The sequence below is a fragment of the Squalius cephalus genome (assembly GCF_949319135.1).
Source record: "Squalius cephalus genome assembly, chromosome: 24".
Classification (NCBI taxonomy): domain Eukaryota; kingdom Metazoa; phylum Chordata; class Actinopteri; order Cypriniformes; family Leuciscidae; genus Squalius; species Squalius cephalus.
In genome coordinates, this window is record NC_137145.1 from 17,834,619 (window position 1) to 17,849,330 (window position 14,712).

The window sequence follows — 14,712 nt, forward strand, 5'->3', positions numbered from 1 at the left end:
CGCTGTCCAAGATGTGGTGCTGAAAGTAGACTACATGAACATTTAATGAGACAACAAATAATAATAATAATAATAATAATAAAAATTATATATATATATATATATATATATATATATATATATATATATATACTGTATATATATATATATATATATATACTGTATATATATATACTGTATATATATATACGTATATATAGGCTATATATATATATATATACTGTATATATATACGTATATATAGGCTATATATACATATATACTGTTAATATTGATTTAAGTAAATGTTTGAAATAATTTTCATTAATTATTCTGCACACTGTGAACAGGTTTGTTTTGTAACTTAGTATAAAGCATTTTTCTTACCGATGTCGAATATTCACCTTTCAAATCATTATTTTTCTTGATTGTATGCTGCATCGTCTCAGTGAAACTCGGGTCCACCACTAACACACTCTGTCCACCGAGTGTAGAAAACTTACAGTCACTCTTCCTCGAGTCAGTCGTCATGCACACTTCATAATTATACCCGTGCGGCAGAGTTCCAGTGACTCCTGTGTCTGCGTAATGCGGTGGATAGTACGGAATAACAGGCAGATTGGACTGAAAGAGGAAGCGAGATTGTCTCCATCTGTAGATCTTTACTGATATTATCACAACCACACAAGTGATAAATAAGAAAGAAACAGCAGCCAGCGCGAGAACTAAATAAAAAGTCAGGTTGTCGTTATATTGTTTTTCATGCGTAAAGTCAGTGAACTCTGACAACACTTCAGGAAAGCTGTCAGCCACAGCCACGTTAATGGAGACCACAGCTGAGCGAGAGGGCTGTCCGTTATCCTCCACAACAACAGTGAGTTTCTGTTTGACAGCATCTTTATCAGTCACTTGTCGCACAGTTCTTATTTCTCCATTCTGTAAACCCACTTCAAACAGCGCTCTGTCTGTAGCTTTCTGTAGTTTATAGGAGAGCCAGGCATTCTGTCCAGAGTCCACATCAACAGCCACCACTTTAGTGACGAGATATCCAACATCTGCAGCACGAGGCACAATCTCAGCCACCACTGAACCGCCAGTCTGTACTGGATACAGAACCTGAGGAGCGTTGTCATTCTGATCTTGAATAGTAATTTTCACTGTCACGTTACTACTGAGTGGAGGAGAGCCTCCATCTTGCGCTTTTACCCGGAAGTGGAAATGTTTCAGTGTCTCGTAGTCAAAAGAGCGCATAGCTGTAATCACTCCACTGTCAGGTTGCACTGACACATATGATGAGACAGAGACTCCATTAACAGTGCTGTCTTCTAGAATATAAGAAACACGAGCATTCTGATTCCAATCAGCGTCACTGGCTTTAACTGAAAATATAGAGACACCAGGTGTGTTATTCTCCACCACACAGGCCTCATAGTTAGTTTTCTCAAAGACAGGAGCATTGTCATTCACATCTGATATCTGTAGAGACAGAGAGGCGCTGCTGGAGAGCGCAGGCACCCCCTGATCAGAGCATGTGACACTGATATTGTATTCAGCATCTTTTTCTCTGTCCAGCTGCTGCTCTATACGCAGACTGATGAAATTGCTGGATGATGATGTCAGAGCAAATGGAATATTGTCATTTATGATACAGTGAATCTGGCCATTAACACCTGAGTCTGCATCATCTACTTTCATCATAGCAACAACTGTGCCTGGTGTGGAGTCCTCAGACACTGAGTTTGACATAGAGAGTAAGTTTATCACTGGTTTGTTATCATTAATGTCCAGCACATCAATAATCAGCTTACAGGAATCAGAAAGCCCCCCTTGATCTTTAGCCTGGATATCAATCTGGTAGTGACTTGCCTTTTCAAAGTCGATTAGGTCATTTAAAGTAACTTCGCCACTATGCTGATCAATAATAAACATTTTTCGCACAATATCTTCTTTGCTTGAAATGTAGTACGTCACCTGACCGTAAGATCCTTCGTCTGCATCAGTAGCACTGACTGTGGTCAGTTTAGTCCCTTTCGCTGCATTTTCAGTCAGTGTGGCTTTATACACTTTTTGCGTAAATATGGGAGAATTATCATTAGCATCAAGTACAGTAACCTCTATTTGAACAGTTCCAGACAACTGCGGATCACCGCCGTCAATGGCGGTTAATAATAACATAACCACTCCTTTATTTTCTCTATCAAGAGGTCTTTGCAAAACCATCTCGACGTTTTTATCACCGCCTGGTTGACTGAGCAGTTCAAGGACAAAATGATCAGTTGGTTTAAGAGAATAGCTTTGAAGACCATTAACTCCTACATCCGCATCCACGGCTCCCTCCAGCATGAATCTCGCGCCCGTTACAGCCGACTCGCTTATCTGAAAATTAATTCGCTTTTTCTCGAAAGAGGGTGGATTGTCGTTTATATCCGTGATTTCAACCGTAATCGTGTATAATTCCATCGGGTTTTCCAAAATCAGCTGAAGGTGCAAAGCACACGGAGTCGTTTTCACACAAAGAGACTCGCGATCCATTTTCTCTTTGATGAGCAGCAAGCCAGTGTCTTTATTGAGGCCAATGTATTCAGTACTGTCCCCTGTATATATGCGCGCTTTTCCTAACCTCAATCTTTGTAAATCCAAGCCCAAATCCTGCACGATATTTCCCACAGTGGAACCTTTAGCCATTTCTTCTGGAATGGAGTAACTGACCTGTCCGCGTGCCGAATGAAGCAGGAAGAAGGCAAACAATACCGAGTACCACATCACGACACCAGACATTTCCTCGGTAGCGCCAACAAACCATAAAAACGATCTTAACGATTTCCAAATAGTGTGTTCTAATGGAAGAATGTTAAATGCAAATCCTATGAATCGGACAAAGTAAATGATGTCGCGTTTGTTTCAAGACACTTGGAAATAATAAACGATCCAAAAGCTTTCCCCTTTTCCTCTCTCACTGAAAATGGGGCTGGGTTTAAAATACACACAGTTACTGTGTTACATTGACAAACAGCGGCCCTGTGAGTCTAAACCAAGCACTACAAATAAAATCGTAGCAAAACTATAGCAGGCAAGGGTTGTTGAAAACGTTTATGAAAAAATAATAATCAAAAATATGTGTAGTAATGATGTTTAAAAATATAGATTTTCTGGAGAAATGTTTTGATTTAGCTGATGGAAGGAAAACATTTAACCGTTTACTGTCTAATTTAAAAATGAATGGAATGACGATATGTCGCTGTCCAAGATGTGGTGCTGAAAGTAGCCTAAATTATTATTGTTTTAAATAAATGCTTGATATAATTTTCATTAATTCTCATGTACACTGTGATTTTGTTTGTTTTGAAATTCAGTATAAAAAAATTGTCTTACCAATGTCGAAGTTTCACTTTCCAAATCGTTATTTTTCTTGATTGTATGCTGCATTGTCTCAGTGAAACTCGGGTCCACCACTAAAACACTCTGTCCACCGAGTGTAGAAAACTTACAGTCACTCTTCCTCGAGTCAGTCGTCATGCACACTTCATAATTATACCCGTGCGGCAGAGTTCCAGTGACTCCTGTGTCTGCGTAATGCGGTGGATAGTATGGAATAACAGGCAGATTGGACTGATAGAGGAAGCGAGATTGTCTCCATCTGTAGATCTTTACTGATATTATCACAACCACACAAGTGATAAATAGGAAAGAAACAGCAGCCAGCGCGAGAACTAAATAAAAAGTCAGGTTGTCGTTATATTGTTTTTCATGCGTAAAGTCAGTGAACTCTGACAACACTTCAGGAAAGCTGTCAGCCACAGCCACGTTAATGGAGACCACAGCTGAGCGAGAGGGCTGTCCGTTATCCTCCACAACAACAGTGAGTTTCTGTTTGACAGCATCTTTATCAGTCACTTGTCGCACAGTTCTTATTTCTCCATTCTGTAAACCCACTTCAAACAGCGCTCTGTCTGTAGCTTTCTGTAGTTTATAGGAGAGCCAGGCATTCTGTCCAGAGTCCACATCAACAGCCACCACTTTAGTGACGAGATATCCAACATCTGCAGCACGAGGCACAATCTCAGCCACCACTGAACCGCCAGTCTGTACTGGATACAGAACCTGAGGAGCGTTGTCATTCTGATCTTGAATATTAATTTTCACTGTCACGTTACTACTGAGTGGAGGAGAGCCTCCATCTTGCGCTTTTACCCGGAAGTGGAAATGTTTCAGTGTTTCATAGTCAAAAGAGCGCATAGCTGTCATCACTCCGCTGTCAGGTTGCACTGACACATATGATGAGACAGAGACTCCATTAACAGTGCTGTCTTCTAGAATATAAGAAACACGAGCATTTTGATTCCAATCAGTATCACTGGCTTTAACTGAAAATATAGAGACACCAGGTGTGTTATTCTCCACCACACAAGCCTCATAGTTAGTTTTCTCAAAGACAGGAGCATTGTCATTCACATCTGATATCTGCACACGGAGAGAGACACTGCTGGATAGCGCGGGAACTCCCTCATCAGTACATATTACACTGATATTATACTCAGATTCTCTCTCTCTGTCCAGTTCCTGCTCCGTTTGCAAGCTGAAGAAACTGCTAGACTGAGATGTAATAGCAAAGGGAATATCCTCACTTATGAAACACTGAACCTGGCCATTTACACCTGAATCAAGATCATCAACATTTAGCATTGCAACAACAGTACCAGACTTGGACCCTTCAGATATGGAATTGGAATTAGACACGATATTAATACTTGGTGAATTATCATTAATATCCAACACATCAATGATTACTTTACATGCGTTAGTGAGTCCTCCTTGATCTTTTGCCTGAATATTAAGCTCATAATGGCTCACTTTCTCATAATCAACAAGACTATTTAATATTAGTTCACCAGTTTTTTCGTTAACAAGAAACATGTCGGCCACATTACTGTCCATTGTGTCGGATATGTAATACGTCACAACACTGTTGGACCCTTCGTCTGCATCAGACGCGCTCACGACTGTTAATACAGTATCCTTTAGTGCGTTTTCTGTTATGGTCGTTTTATATACCCTTTGTGTAAACACAGGAGCATTATCATTAATATCTAACACAGTAATGTGTATCTGTACAGTGCCAGAGAGCACTGGATCGCCTCCATCAAAGGCTTCTAATAACAAAGTAAATGAGCTTTGCGTTTCTCTATCAAGTGGTCTTTGTAAAATCATCTCGACATTTTTACTACCATCTCCTTGGCTGTGCAATTCAAGCCGGAATTTATCAGTCGGTTTCAGGGAGTAACTCTGAAGACCGTTTGTTCCTACATCCGGATCGAAAGCTCTACCGAGCATAAACCCAGCACCAGCCACCGCCGATTCGCTGATCTCGAATCTAAAGTCCTTTTTCTGAAAACTGGGAGCGTTATCATTTATATCTGTGATTTCAATTGTAATCGTGTAAAATTCCATCGGGTTTTCCAAAATCATTTGAAGATGCAAAGCACACGGAGTTGTTTTTGCACAAAGGGACTCGCGATCCATTTTCTCTCTGATAAGCAGCAATCCCGTGTTTCTGTTCAGTTCGATGTATTCCGTGCTGTCTCTCGTATATATTCGCGCTTTCCCTGATTTCAGTCGTTGTAAATCCAAGCCCAAATCCTGCGCAATGTTTCCCACCATCGATCCTTTTGCCATTTCTTCTGGAATGGAGTAACTGACCTGTCCTCGCGCTATGTGAACCAGAATACTCAAAAACAGCACCGAGTGCTGTATCATTGCATCAGGCATTGTCTCAACTGCACAGATGGTTAAAACAATATAACAATCGATCAGTGTATCCTTTAAATATATATATATAAAATACCACGTACATTCGCTTGTGTTATCCGTGTACACGACAATGGGTGTTGTAGAAAATCCGCGCAAGAGAATAATTTCTGAGGTGGTGCCTTCTCATCCTTTCTCTCTGATATGTTGTGATGATGGGGTGGATATGTAAAATACAGTTTCTCCACAGTTTGTCGACGAACAGCGGCCCTCTGAGTGTAAATTGGGAATTGCATTTCAAATTGATTATTTTCTAGGCGCATATCACAGTGCATAAAAACTATTTTTGAAAACCCCAACTGATTAAACAAACCAAATACATATGTTGGAAGTAGAAAAGAAAATATGAAGAATAAATCAATATGGAACCAACGATGAGATTAACAAAATTATAATACTTGGAGGTACAGCACATAATTAGTAAGACCAAAGTCCTCTATCCAGCAGCCTAAAACTTTTCCAAAGAGGCGCTGTTCAGCGAAAGCGGTGCTGAAAGTTGTCAAATGTCCCTTTCGTTTTCATGAAATAATTCCTGATCATTTACTTGAACAAACTTTAACAAATGCGGCATAGCCCACAACAAAAATACCACGCTGCTGGGAAGTTTCATCATCAAGTAATTTTTGTTTCTGATTTAGCGCGATGCAATAGCCTCAGTGACGCCTTTGTTCATCACTTAAACAGTGTGACCTAATTCGTCCTCAAACCACCTGTCAAGCACACTTACAAATGATACAAAATGAGCTGAGTTTCATTCTAACAAACATATTAATATAACAGCACCCATGGCAGTTATACAGCCTTACGCCTGTCTATAATGTCTGTTACAGTTTCAGATGATTTCAGTCAGACCTGGCAATAAGCAACACAGGGAGAAACAAACATCGATTCCAAGTTTCAACACCTGGAAACTTTTCTAAGTGCAAGATGCAGGTATTGGAATTAAGAAGACAATGATATGTTTGTTTATAAAAAAAATAAAAAAAATAAAAAAAACTTGACATTGAGATAATTTGCTTGTGTTCGCACCAGGACAAAGCATGCATGACAGAGAAAGTGTATTTTGTTTTACTTTACACAATAACAAGGTGGTACTCTGAATATAATGACTTAAAAATGTTAATCGTATTAACGTACTTGTAAGATGTGTATGATGTGATGTGTCTGCAGGAATAGGCAAAACGGAGGGCAAAAGGAAATATTCAGTTAGGTGTTTTCTACAGTGTTGTGATCGGGTGGGATATAATGCAGGAATTGTATTGACTCAGTGATAAATATTTAACTTATATTTTGTTTATTAATTTCAGAAAAAAATACATTTCCATAGCTAACGCACCACCAGTTACTCGTGAGTTCTCTAAATAAGTCTATATTTATTTACGGTCAACTTTAACCTAAATATATATATATATATATATATATATATATATATATATATATATATATATATATATATATGTGTGTGTGTGTGTGTGTGTGTGTGTGTGTATGTATATATAGCTGCTAGCCGTTATATTAGTTTTATTTTCAGTTTAAACGAACAAACAACTAGTAGACTAACCATAACTTTCTTACCGATTCTGTAGACACGAGACCATCGATGGAGTTATTTTTCTTGATTGTATGCTGCATTGTCTCAGTGAAACTCGGGTCCACCACTAAAACACTCTGTCCACCGAGTGTAGAAAACTTACAGTCACTCTTCCTCGAGTCAGTCGTCATGCACACTTCATAATTATACCCGTGCGGCAGAGTTCCAGTGACTCCTGTGTCTGCGTAATGCGGTGGATAGTACGGAATAACAGGCAGATTGGACTGAAAGAGGAAGCGAGATTGTCTCCATCTGTAGAACTTTACTGATATTATCACAACCACACAAGTGATAAATAGGAAAGAAACAGCAGCCAGCGCGAGAACTAAATAAAAAGTCAGGCTGTCGTTATATTGTTTTTCACGCGTAAAGTCTGTGAACTCTGACAGAACTTCAGGAAAGCTGTCAGCCACAGCCACGTTAATGGAGACCACAGCTGAGCGAGAGGGCTGTCCGTTATCCTCCACAACAACAGTGAGTTTCTGTTTGACAGCATCTTTATCAGTCACTTGTCGCACAGTTCTTATTTCTCCATTCTGTAAACCCACTTCAAACAGCGCTCTGTCTGTAGCTTTCTGTAGTTTATAGGAGAGCCAGGCATTCTGTCCAGAGTCCACATCAACAGCCACCACTTTAGTGACGAGATATCCAACATCTGCAGCACGAGGCACAATCTCAGCCACCACTGAACCGCCAGTCTGTACTGGATACAGAACCTGAGGAGCGTTGTCATTCTGATCTTGAATAGTAATTTTCACTGTCACGTTACTACTGAGTGGAGGAGAGCCTCCATCTTGCGCTTTTACCCGGAAGTGGAAATCTTTCAGTGTCTCATAGTCAAAAGTGCGCATAGCTGTAATCACTCCACTGTCAGGTTGCACTGACACATATGATGAGACAGAGACTCCATTAACAGTGCTGTCTTCTAGAATATAAGAAACACGAGCATTCTGATTCCAATCAGCATCACTGGCTTTAACTGAAAATATAGAGACACCAGGTGTGTTATTCTCCACCACACAAGCCTCATAGTTAGTTTTCTCAAAGACAGGGGCATTGTCATTCACATCTGATATCTGCACACGGAGAGAGACACTGCTGGATAGCGCGGGAACTCCCTCATCAGTACATATTACACTGATATTATACTCAGATTCTCTCTCTCTGTCCAGTTCCTGCTCTGTTTGCACACTGAAGAAACTGCTAGACTGAGATGTAATAGCAAAGGGAATATCCTCACTTATGAAACACCGAACCTGACCATTTACACCTGAATCAAGATCATCAACATTTAGCATTGCAACAACAGTACCAGACTTGGACCCTTCAGTTACTGAATGGGAACTTGACAGGATTTTAATACTAGGAAAATTATCATTAATATCCAACACATCAATGATTACTTTGCATGCGTTAGAAAGTCCTCCTTGATCTTTTGCCTGAATGTTAAGCTCATAATGGCTCACTTTTTCATAATCAACTGGACCATTTAATATTAGTTCACCGGTTTTTTCGTTAACAAGAAACATGTCGGCCACATTTCTGTCCATTGTGTCAGATATGTAATACGTCACCACACTATTAGATCCTTCGTCTGCATCAGACGCGCTCACGACTGTTAATACAGTATCCTTTAGTGCATTTTCTGTAATGGTGGTTTTATATTCTTTTTGTGCAAACACAGGAGCATTATCATTAATATCTAACACAGTAATGTGTATCTGTACAGTGCCAGAGAGCACTGGATCCCCTCCATCAAAGGCTTCTAACAACAAAGTAAATGAGCTTTGCGTTTCTCTATCAAGTGGTCTTTGTAAAATCATCTCGACATTTTTACTACCATCTGCCTGATTGTGAAATTGAAGACGGAATTTATCAGTCGGTTTCAGGGAGTAACTCTGAAGACCATTTGTTCCTACATCCGGATCGAAAGCTCTACCGAGCATAAACCCAGCACCAGCCACCGCCGATTCGCTGATCTCAAATCTAAAGTCCTTTTTCTGAAAACTGGGAGCGTTATCATTTATATCTGTGATTTCGATTGTAATCGTGTATAATTCCATCGGGTTGTCTAAAATCATTTGAAGATGCAAAGCGCACGGAGTTGTTTTTGCACAAAGAGACTCGCGATCCATTTTCTCTCTGATAAGCAGCAACCCCGTGTTTCTGTTCAGTTCGATGTATTCCGTGTCGTCTCTTGCAAACAGTCGCGCTTTTCCTGACTTTAAACGTTGCAAATCCAAGCCCAAATCCTGCGCAATGTTTCCCACCATCGATCCTTTTGCCATTTCTTCTGGAATGGAGTAACTGACCTGTCCTCGCGCTATGTGAATCAGAAGCGTCAAAAACAGCACCGAATGCTGTATCATTGCATCAGGCATTGTCTCAACTACACAGATGGTTAAAAAATAATAATACAAAAATCGATCAGTGTATCCTTTAAATATAGGAAATTCCGAATGCAGACATTAACTCCGTACACGACGACGAGAGATGAATAGAAGCATCGTGTAGGAAAATAATTTGAGGTGTCTGCTATACTGCCTTTTTTCCCCCGTGGTATTGTGTGATGCTGGGGGTGGGTCTGTGAAATACTGTTTCTCCGCTGTTTGTCGATGAACAGCGGCCCTCTGAGTGTAAATAAAGAACTGCATAACAAAATTAGAACCTTACACATAAGAAGCATTTTATCAACGAATATTACTTTCTAGGCCTATATCACACTGCAAATATCATACGCAAAATGCCATACTTTGTTCCAGAACCTTTTGCTGATTAGATAAAAAACATAGGTCCCACTTTATAATAAGTTGCTTTAAGTACTATGTACTTGCATCGAAAAATAAGTACAATGTACTTATTGTGTTCATGTTGTGTTGTAAAACACTTTGCTGCTATTGAGTTGTATTACAGGTAAAGTTAGGGGCAGGTGTGGTGGTATGGGTGGGTTTAAGGGTGGGTTAAGGTGTAAGGGAAGGGTCCACCTTGTACATCCACACAAATGTAATTACATAAATTATTTACCGCTGTAATTGCATGCAGGTATTTTCAAAATATAAGTACAATGTAAAAACATGTAGACAATAAATTAATTGTATCAAACTATTAATTTCAATGTAAGTACATAGTAGTTAAAGCCACCTAATATAAAGTGGGACCAAAATGTATATTATGCAGGTTGGATTTGCAAATGATCACTTATAACTGAAATGTGTATGTAACAGTCGGAATTTGAGCAAAATTATAATGCACAACACAAAAAAAGACCATAGTCCTCTTTAATAGTAGCCCTTCATCTAACGAGGCGCTGTTCAGCACAAGTGGTGCTGAATGGTGTCAAAGTTCCCTTTGGTTTTTATTTTCTCAATAATTCACTTGAACTAATCTGAACATGTTGTCTATATAGACCTACATCAAAAATAACACGCTGTTGGTAATTTTTTATATTATTTCTTCTATTTACCACAATATATAATTTCAGTCACTTTGTCCACAACCAAAACATTCTAAAGAATGAGTAGGTTTGGGATACATAGAATACCATAGGGTCACTCTCTTCTGGCATACATTTAGCTAAGAATCATACAACAATTCCAATAATGTACAGGGATAAATTGCATGATCCCAATAAAACTCAGTCTAATCTCTATGCTCCACAAAGTTAACATATGTACAGCCACACTTCATCGAATCAGTTGTCATGCACACCAAAACAATTATGGACGAGTTTTAGTTCCTTGTCAAACAAGCAGATGAATATCACAGCACCTATGGCAGTTATGAATATAACAGCACCAAAAGGCTATTGTTTGATAGTCTCAAAAAATTGTAGCCTTGCAGTAAGCAACATGGCAAGCAATACACAAAAAGAGCGTTGTTTCCAACGTGTGGAAATTTACAATTATGAGATACTGTCATAGAATTAGAGAAAACCAATGGAGTATCATGCCAATCCATAACTATTGTAATGTATGTTTTTACAAATTTGTAGAAAATTTATATAAATCTCATTCTACATTTTGTATCTGTTCATGTTCAGGTTAAGGGGTGCAGGTTATGTTGGCATGACAATGGTGAGAATGTAAGTTTTGTTTTACGTTTATACCATAGATGGAACAAGTTAGTGCTTGTGCAAATATTAATGCTATATGCAATTATAAGGTGAGCATGTTGTGATTATACAGTTTATATTCAGACATATAGTATTTTCATAGACAATGCGGATTACTGTAGGTCATATTCAGTTCTATAGTCAATGCAGGTATTTGAGAGATTCAGTGTCTGATTACTGATTTCACTTACATTCAGGTTATTAATTCAGACACCTTGCACTTTATTTAAGTGTTCTTAGCCTATTTATTTGTTTATGGTATACTTGGTTAGCCTTGTATTACTTTTTCAGTTAAAATAAAAATAACAATAATGGTCTAACCAAAACTTTCTTACCAATTCTGTTGACCCTAGACCGTCGATGGAGTTATTTTTCTTGATTGTATGCTGCATCGTCTCAGTGAAACTCGGGTCCACCACTAAAACACTCTGTCCACCGAGTGTAGAAAACTTACAGTCACTCTTCCTCGAGTCAGTCGTCATGCACACTTCATAATTATACCCGTGCGGCAGAGTTCCAGTGACTCCTGTGTCTGCGTAATGCGGTGGATAGTACGGAATAACAGGCAGATTGGACTGAAAGAGGAAGCGAGATTGTCTCCATCTGTAGATCTTTACTGATATTATCACAACCACACAAGTGATAAATAGGAAAGAAACAGCGGCCAGTGCGAGAACTAAATAAAAAGTCAGGTTGTCGTTATATTGTTTTTCATGCGTAAAGTCAGTGAACTCTGACAACACTTCAGGAAAGCTGTCAGCCACAGCCACGTTAATGGAGACCACAGCTGAGCGAGAGGGCTGTCCGTTATCCTCCACAACAACAGTGAGTTTCTGTTTGACAGCATCTTTATCAGTCACTTGTCGCACAGTTCTTATTTCTCCATTCTGTAAACCCACTTCAAACAGCGCTCTGTCTGTAGCTTTCTGTAGTTTATAGGAGAGCCAGGCATTCTGTCCAGAGTCCACATCAACAGCCACCACTTTAGTGACGAGATATCCAACATCTGCAGCACGAGGCACAATCTCAGCCACCACTGAACCGCCAGTCTGTACTGGATACAGAACCTGAGGAGCGTTGTCATTCTGATCTTGAATAGTAATTTTCACTGTCACGTTACTACTGAGTGGAGGAGAGCCTCCATCTTGCGCTTTTACCCGGAAGTGGAAATGTTTCAGTGTCTCATAGTCAAAAGAGCGCATAGCTGTAATCACTCCACTGTCAGGTTGCACTGACACATATGATGAGACAGAGACTCCATTAACAGTGCTGTCTTCTAGAATATAAGAAACACGAGCATTCTGATTCCAATCAGCATCACTGGCTTTAACTGAAAATATAGAGACACCAGGTGTGTTATTCTCCACCACACAAGCCTCATAGTTAGTTTTCTCAAAGACAGGAGCATTGTCATTCACATCTGATATCTGCACACGGAGAGAGACACTGCTGGATAGCGCGGGAACTCCCTCATCAGTACATATTACACTGATATTATACTCAGATTCTCTCTCTCTGTCCAGTTCCTGCTCTGTTTGCACACTGAAGAAACTGCTAGACTGAGATGTAATAGCAAAAGGAATATCCTCACTTATGAAACACCGAACCTGACCATTTACACCTGAATCAAGATCATCAACATTTAGCATTGCAACAACAGTACCAGACTTGGACCCTTCAGTTACTGAATGGGAACTTGACAGGATTTGAATATTAGGTGAATTATCATTAATATCCAACACATCAATAATTACTTTGCATGCGTTAGAGAGTCCTCCTTGATCTTTTGCCTGAATATTAAGCTCATAATGGCTCACTTTTTCATAATCAACTAAACCATTTAATATTAGTTCACCAGTTTTTGCGTTAACAAGAAACATGTCGGCCACATTACTGGCCATTGTGTCAGATATGTAATACGTCACCACACTATTAGATCCTTCGTCTGCATCAGACGCGCTCACGACTGTTAATACAGTATCCTTTAGTGCATTTTCTGTAATGGTGGTTTTATATACCCTTTGTGCAAACACAGGAGCATTATCATTAATATCTAACACAGTAATGTGTATCTGTACAGTGCCAGAGAGCACTGGATCCCCTCCATCAAAGGCTTCTAACAACAAAGTAAATGAGCTTTGCGTTTCTCTATCAAGTGGTCTTTGCAAAATCATCTCGACATTTTTACTACCATCTTCTTGGCTGTGCAATTCAAGCCGGAATTTATCAGTCGGTTTCAGAGAGTAACTCTGAAGACCATTTGTTCCTACATCCGGATCGAAAGCTCCCCCGAGCATAAACCCAGCACCAGCCACCGCCGATTCGCTGATCTCGAATCTAAAGTCTTTTTTCTGAAAACTGGGAGCGTTATCATTTATATCTGTGATTTCAATTGTAATCGTGTATAATTCCATCGGGTTGTCTAAAATCATTTGAAGATGCAAAGCACACGGAGTTGTTTTTGCACAAAGAGACTCGCGATCCATTTTCTCTCTGATAAGCAGCAACCCCGTGTTTCTGTTCAGTTCGATGTATTCCGTGTTGTCTCTTGCAAACAGTCGCGCTTTTCCTGACTTTAAACGTTGTAAATCCAAGCCCAAATCCTGCGCAATGTTTCCCACCATCGATCCTTTTGCCATTTCTTCTGGAATGGAGTAACTGACCTGTCCTCGCGCTATGTGAATCAGAAGCGTCAAAAACAGCACCGAATGCTGTATCATTGCATCAGGCATTGTCTCAACTGCACAGATGGTTAAAAAAAAAAAAAAAAAAACCGATCAGTGTATCCTTTAAATATAGGAAATTCCGAATGCAGACATTAACTCCGTACACGACGACGATATATGAATAGAAGCATTGTGTAGGAAAATAATTTGAGGTGTCAGCTTTACTGCCTTTTTTCCCCCCGTGGTATTGTGTGATGCTGGGGGTGGGTCTGTGAAATACTGTTTCTCCGCTGTTTGTCGATGAACAGCGGCCCTCTGAGTGTAAATAAAGAACTGCATAACAAAATTAGAACCTTACACATAAGAAGCATTTTATCAACGAATATTATTTTCTAGGCCTATATCACACTGCAAATATCATACGCAAAATGCCATACTTTGTTCCAGAACCTTTTGCTGATTAGATAAAAAACATAGGTCCCACTTTATAATAAGTGGCTTTAAGTACTATGTACTTGCATCGAAAAATAAGTACAATGTACTTATTGTGTTCATGTTGT

At 39.5% G+C, this 14,712-nt stretch overlaps 1 protein-coding gene across 21 annotated transcripts in view; it reads right to left on the bottom strand.

Annotated features, from left to right (window-relative positions):
* LOC307152417 (protocadherin gamma-C5-like) overlaps positions 1–14,712 on the bottom strand; it is a gene marked incomplete at its 5' end in the record, with an annotated part of 153,623 nt that overhangs the window by 72,219 nt on the left and 66,692 nt on the right. For 2 of the 21 annotated variants that reach the window (XM_079861037.1, XM_079861027.1), the window contains one exon: positions 11,822–14,252. The exons of 13 other annotated variants lie outside the window; for them this stretch is intronic. In XM_079861037.1, the coding sequence (XP_079717163.1) occupies positions 11,822–14,218 (2,397 nt within the window). Of the gene's footprint in view, positions 1–366; positions 2,908–3,351; positions 5,911–7,359; positions 9,888–11,821; positions 14,253–14,712 lie in introns of those variants that run through there. 6 more of the 21 variants (XM_079861036.1, XM_079861026.1, XM_079861038.1 and 3 more) reach the window with 4 other exon arrangements.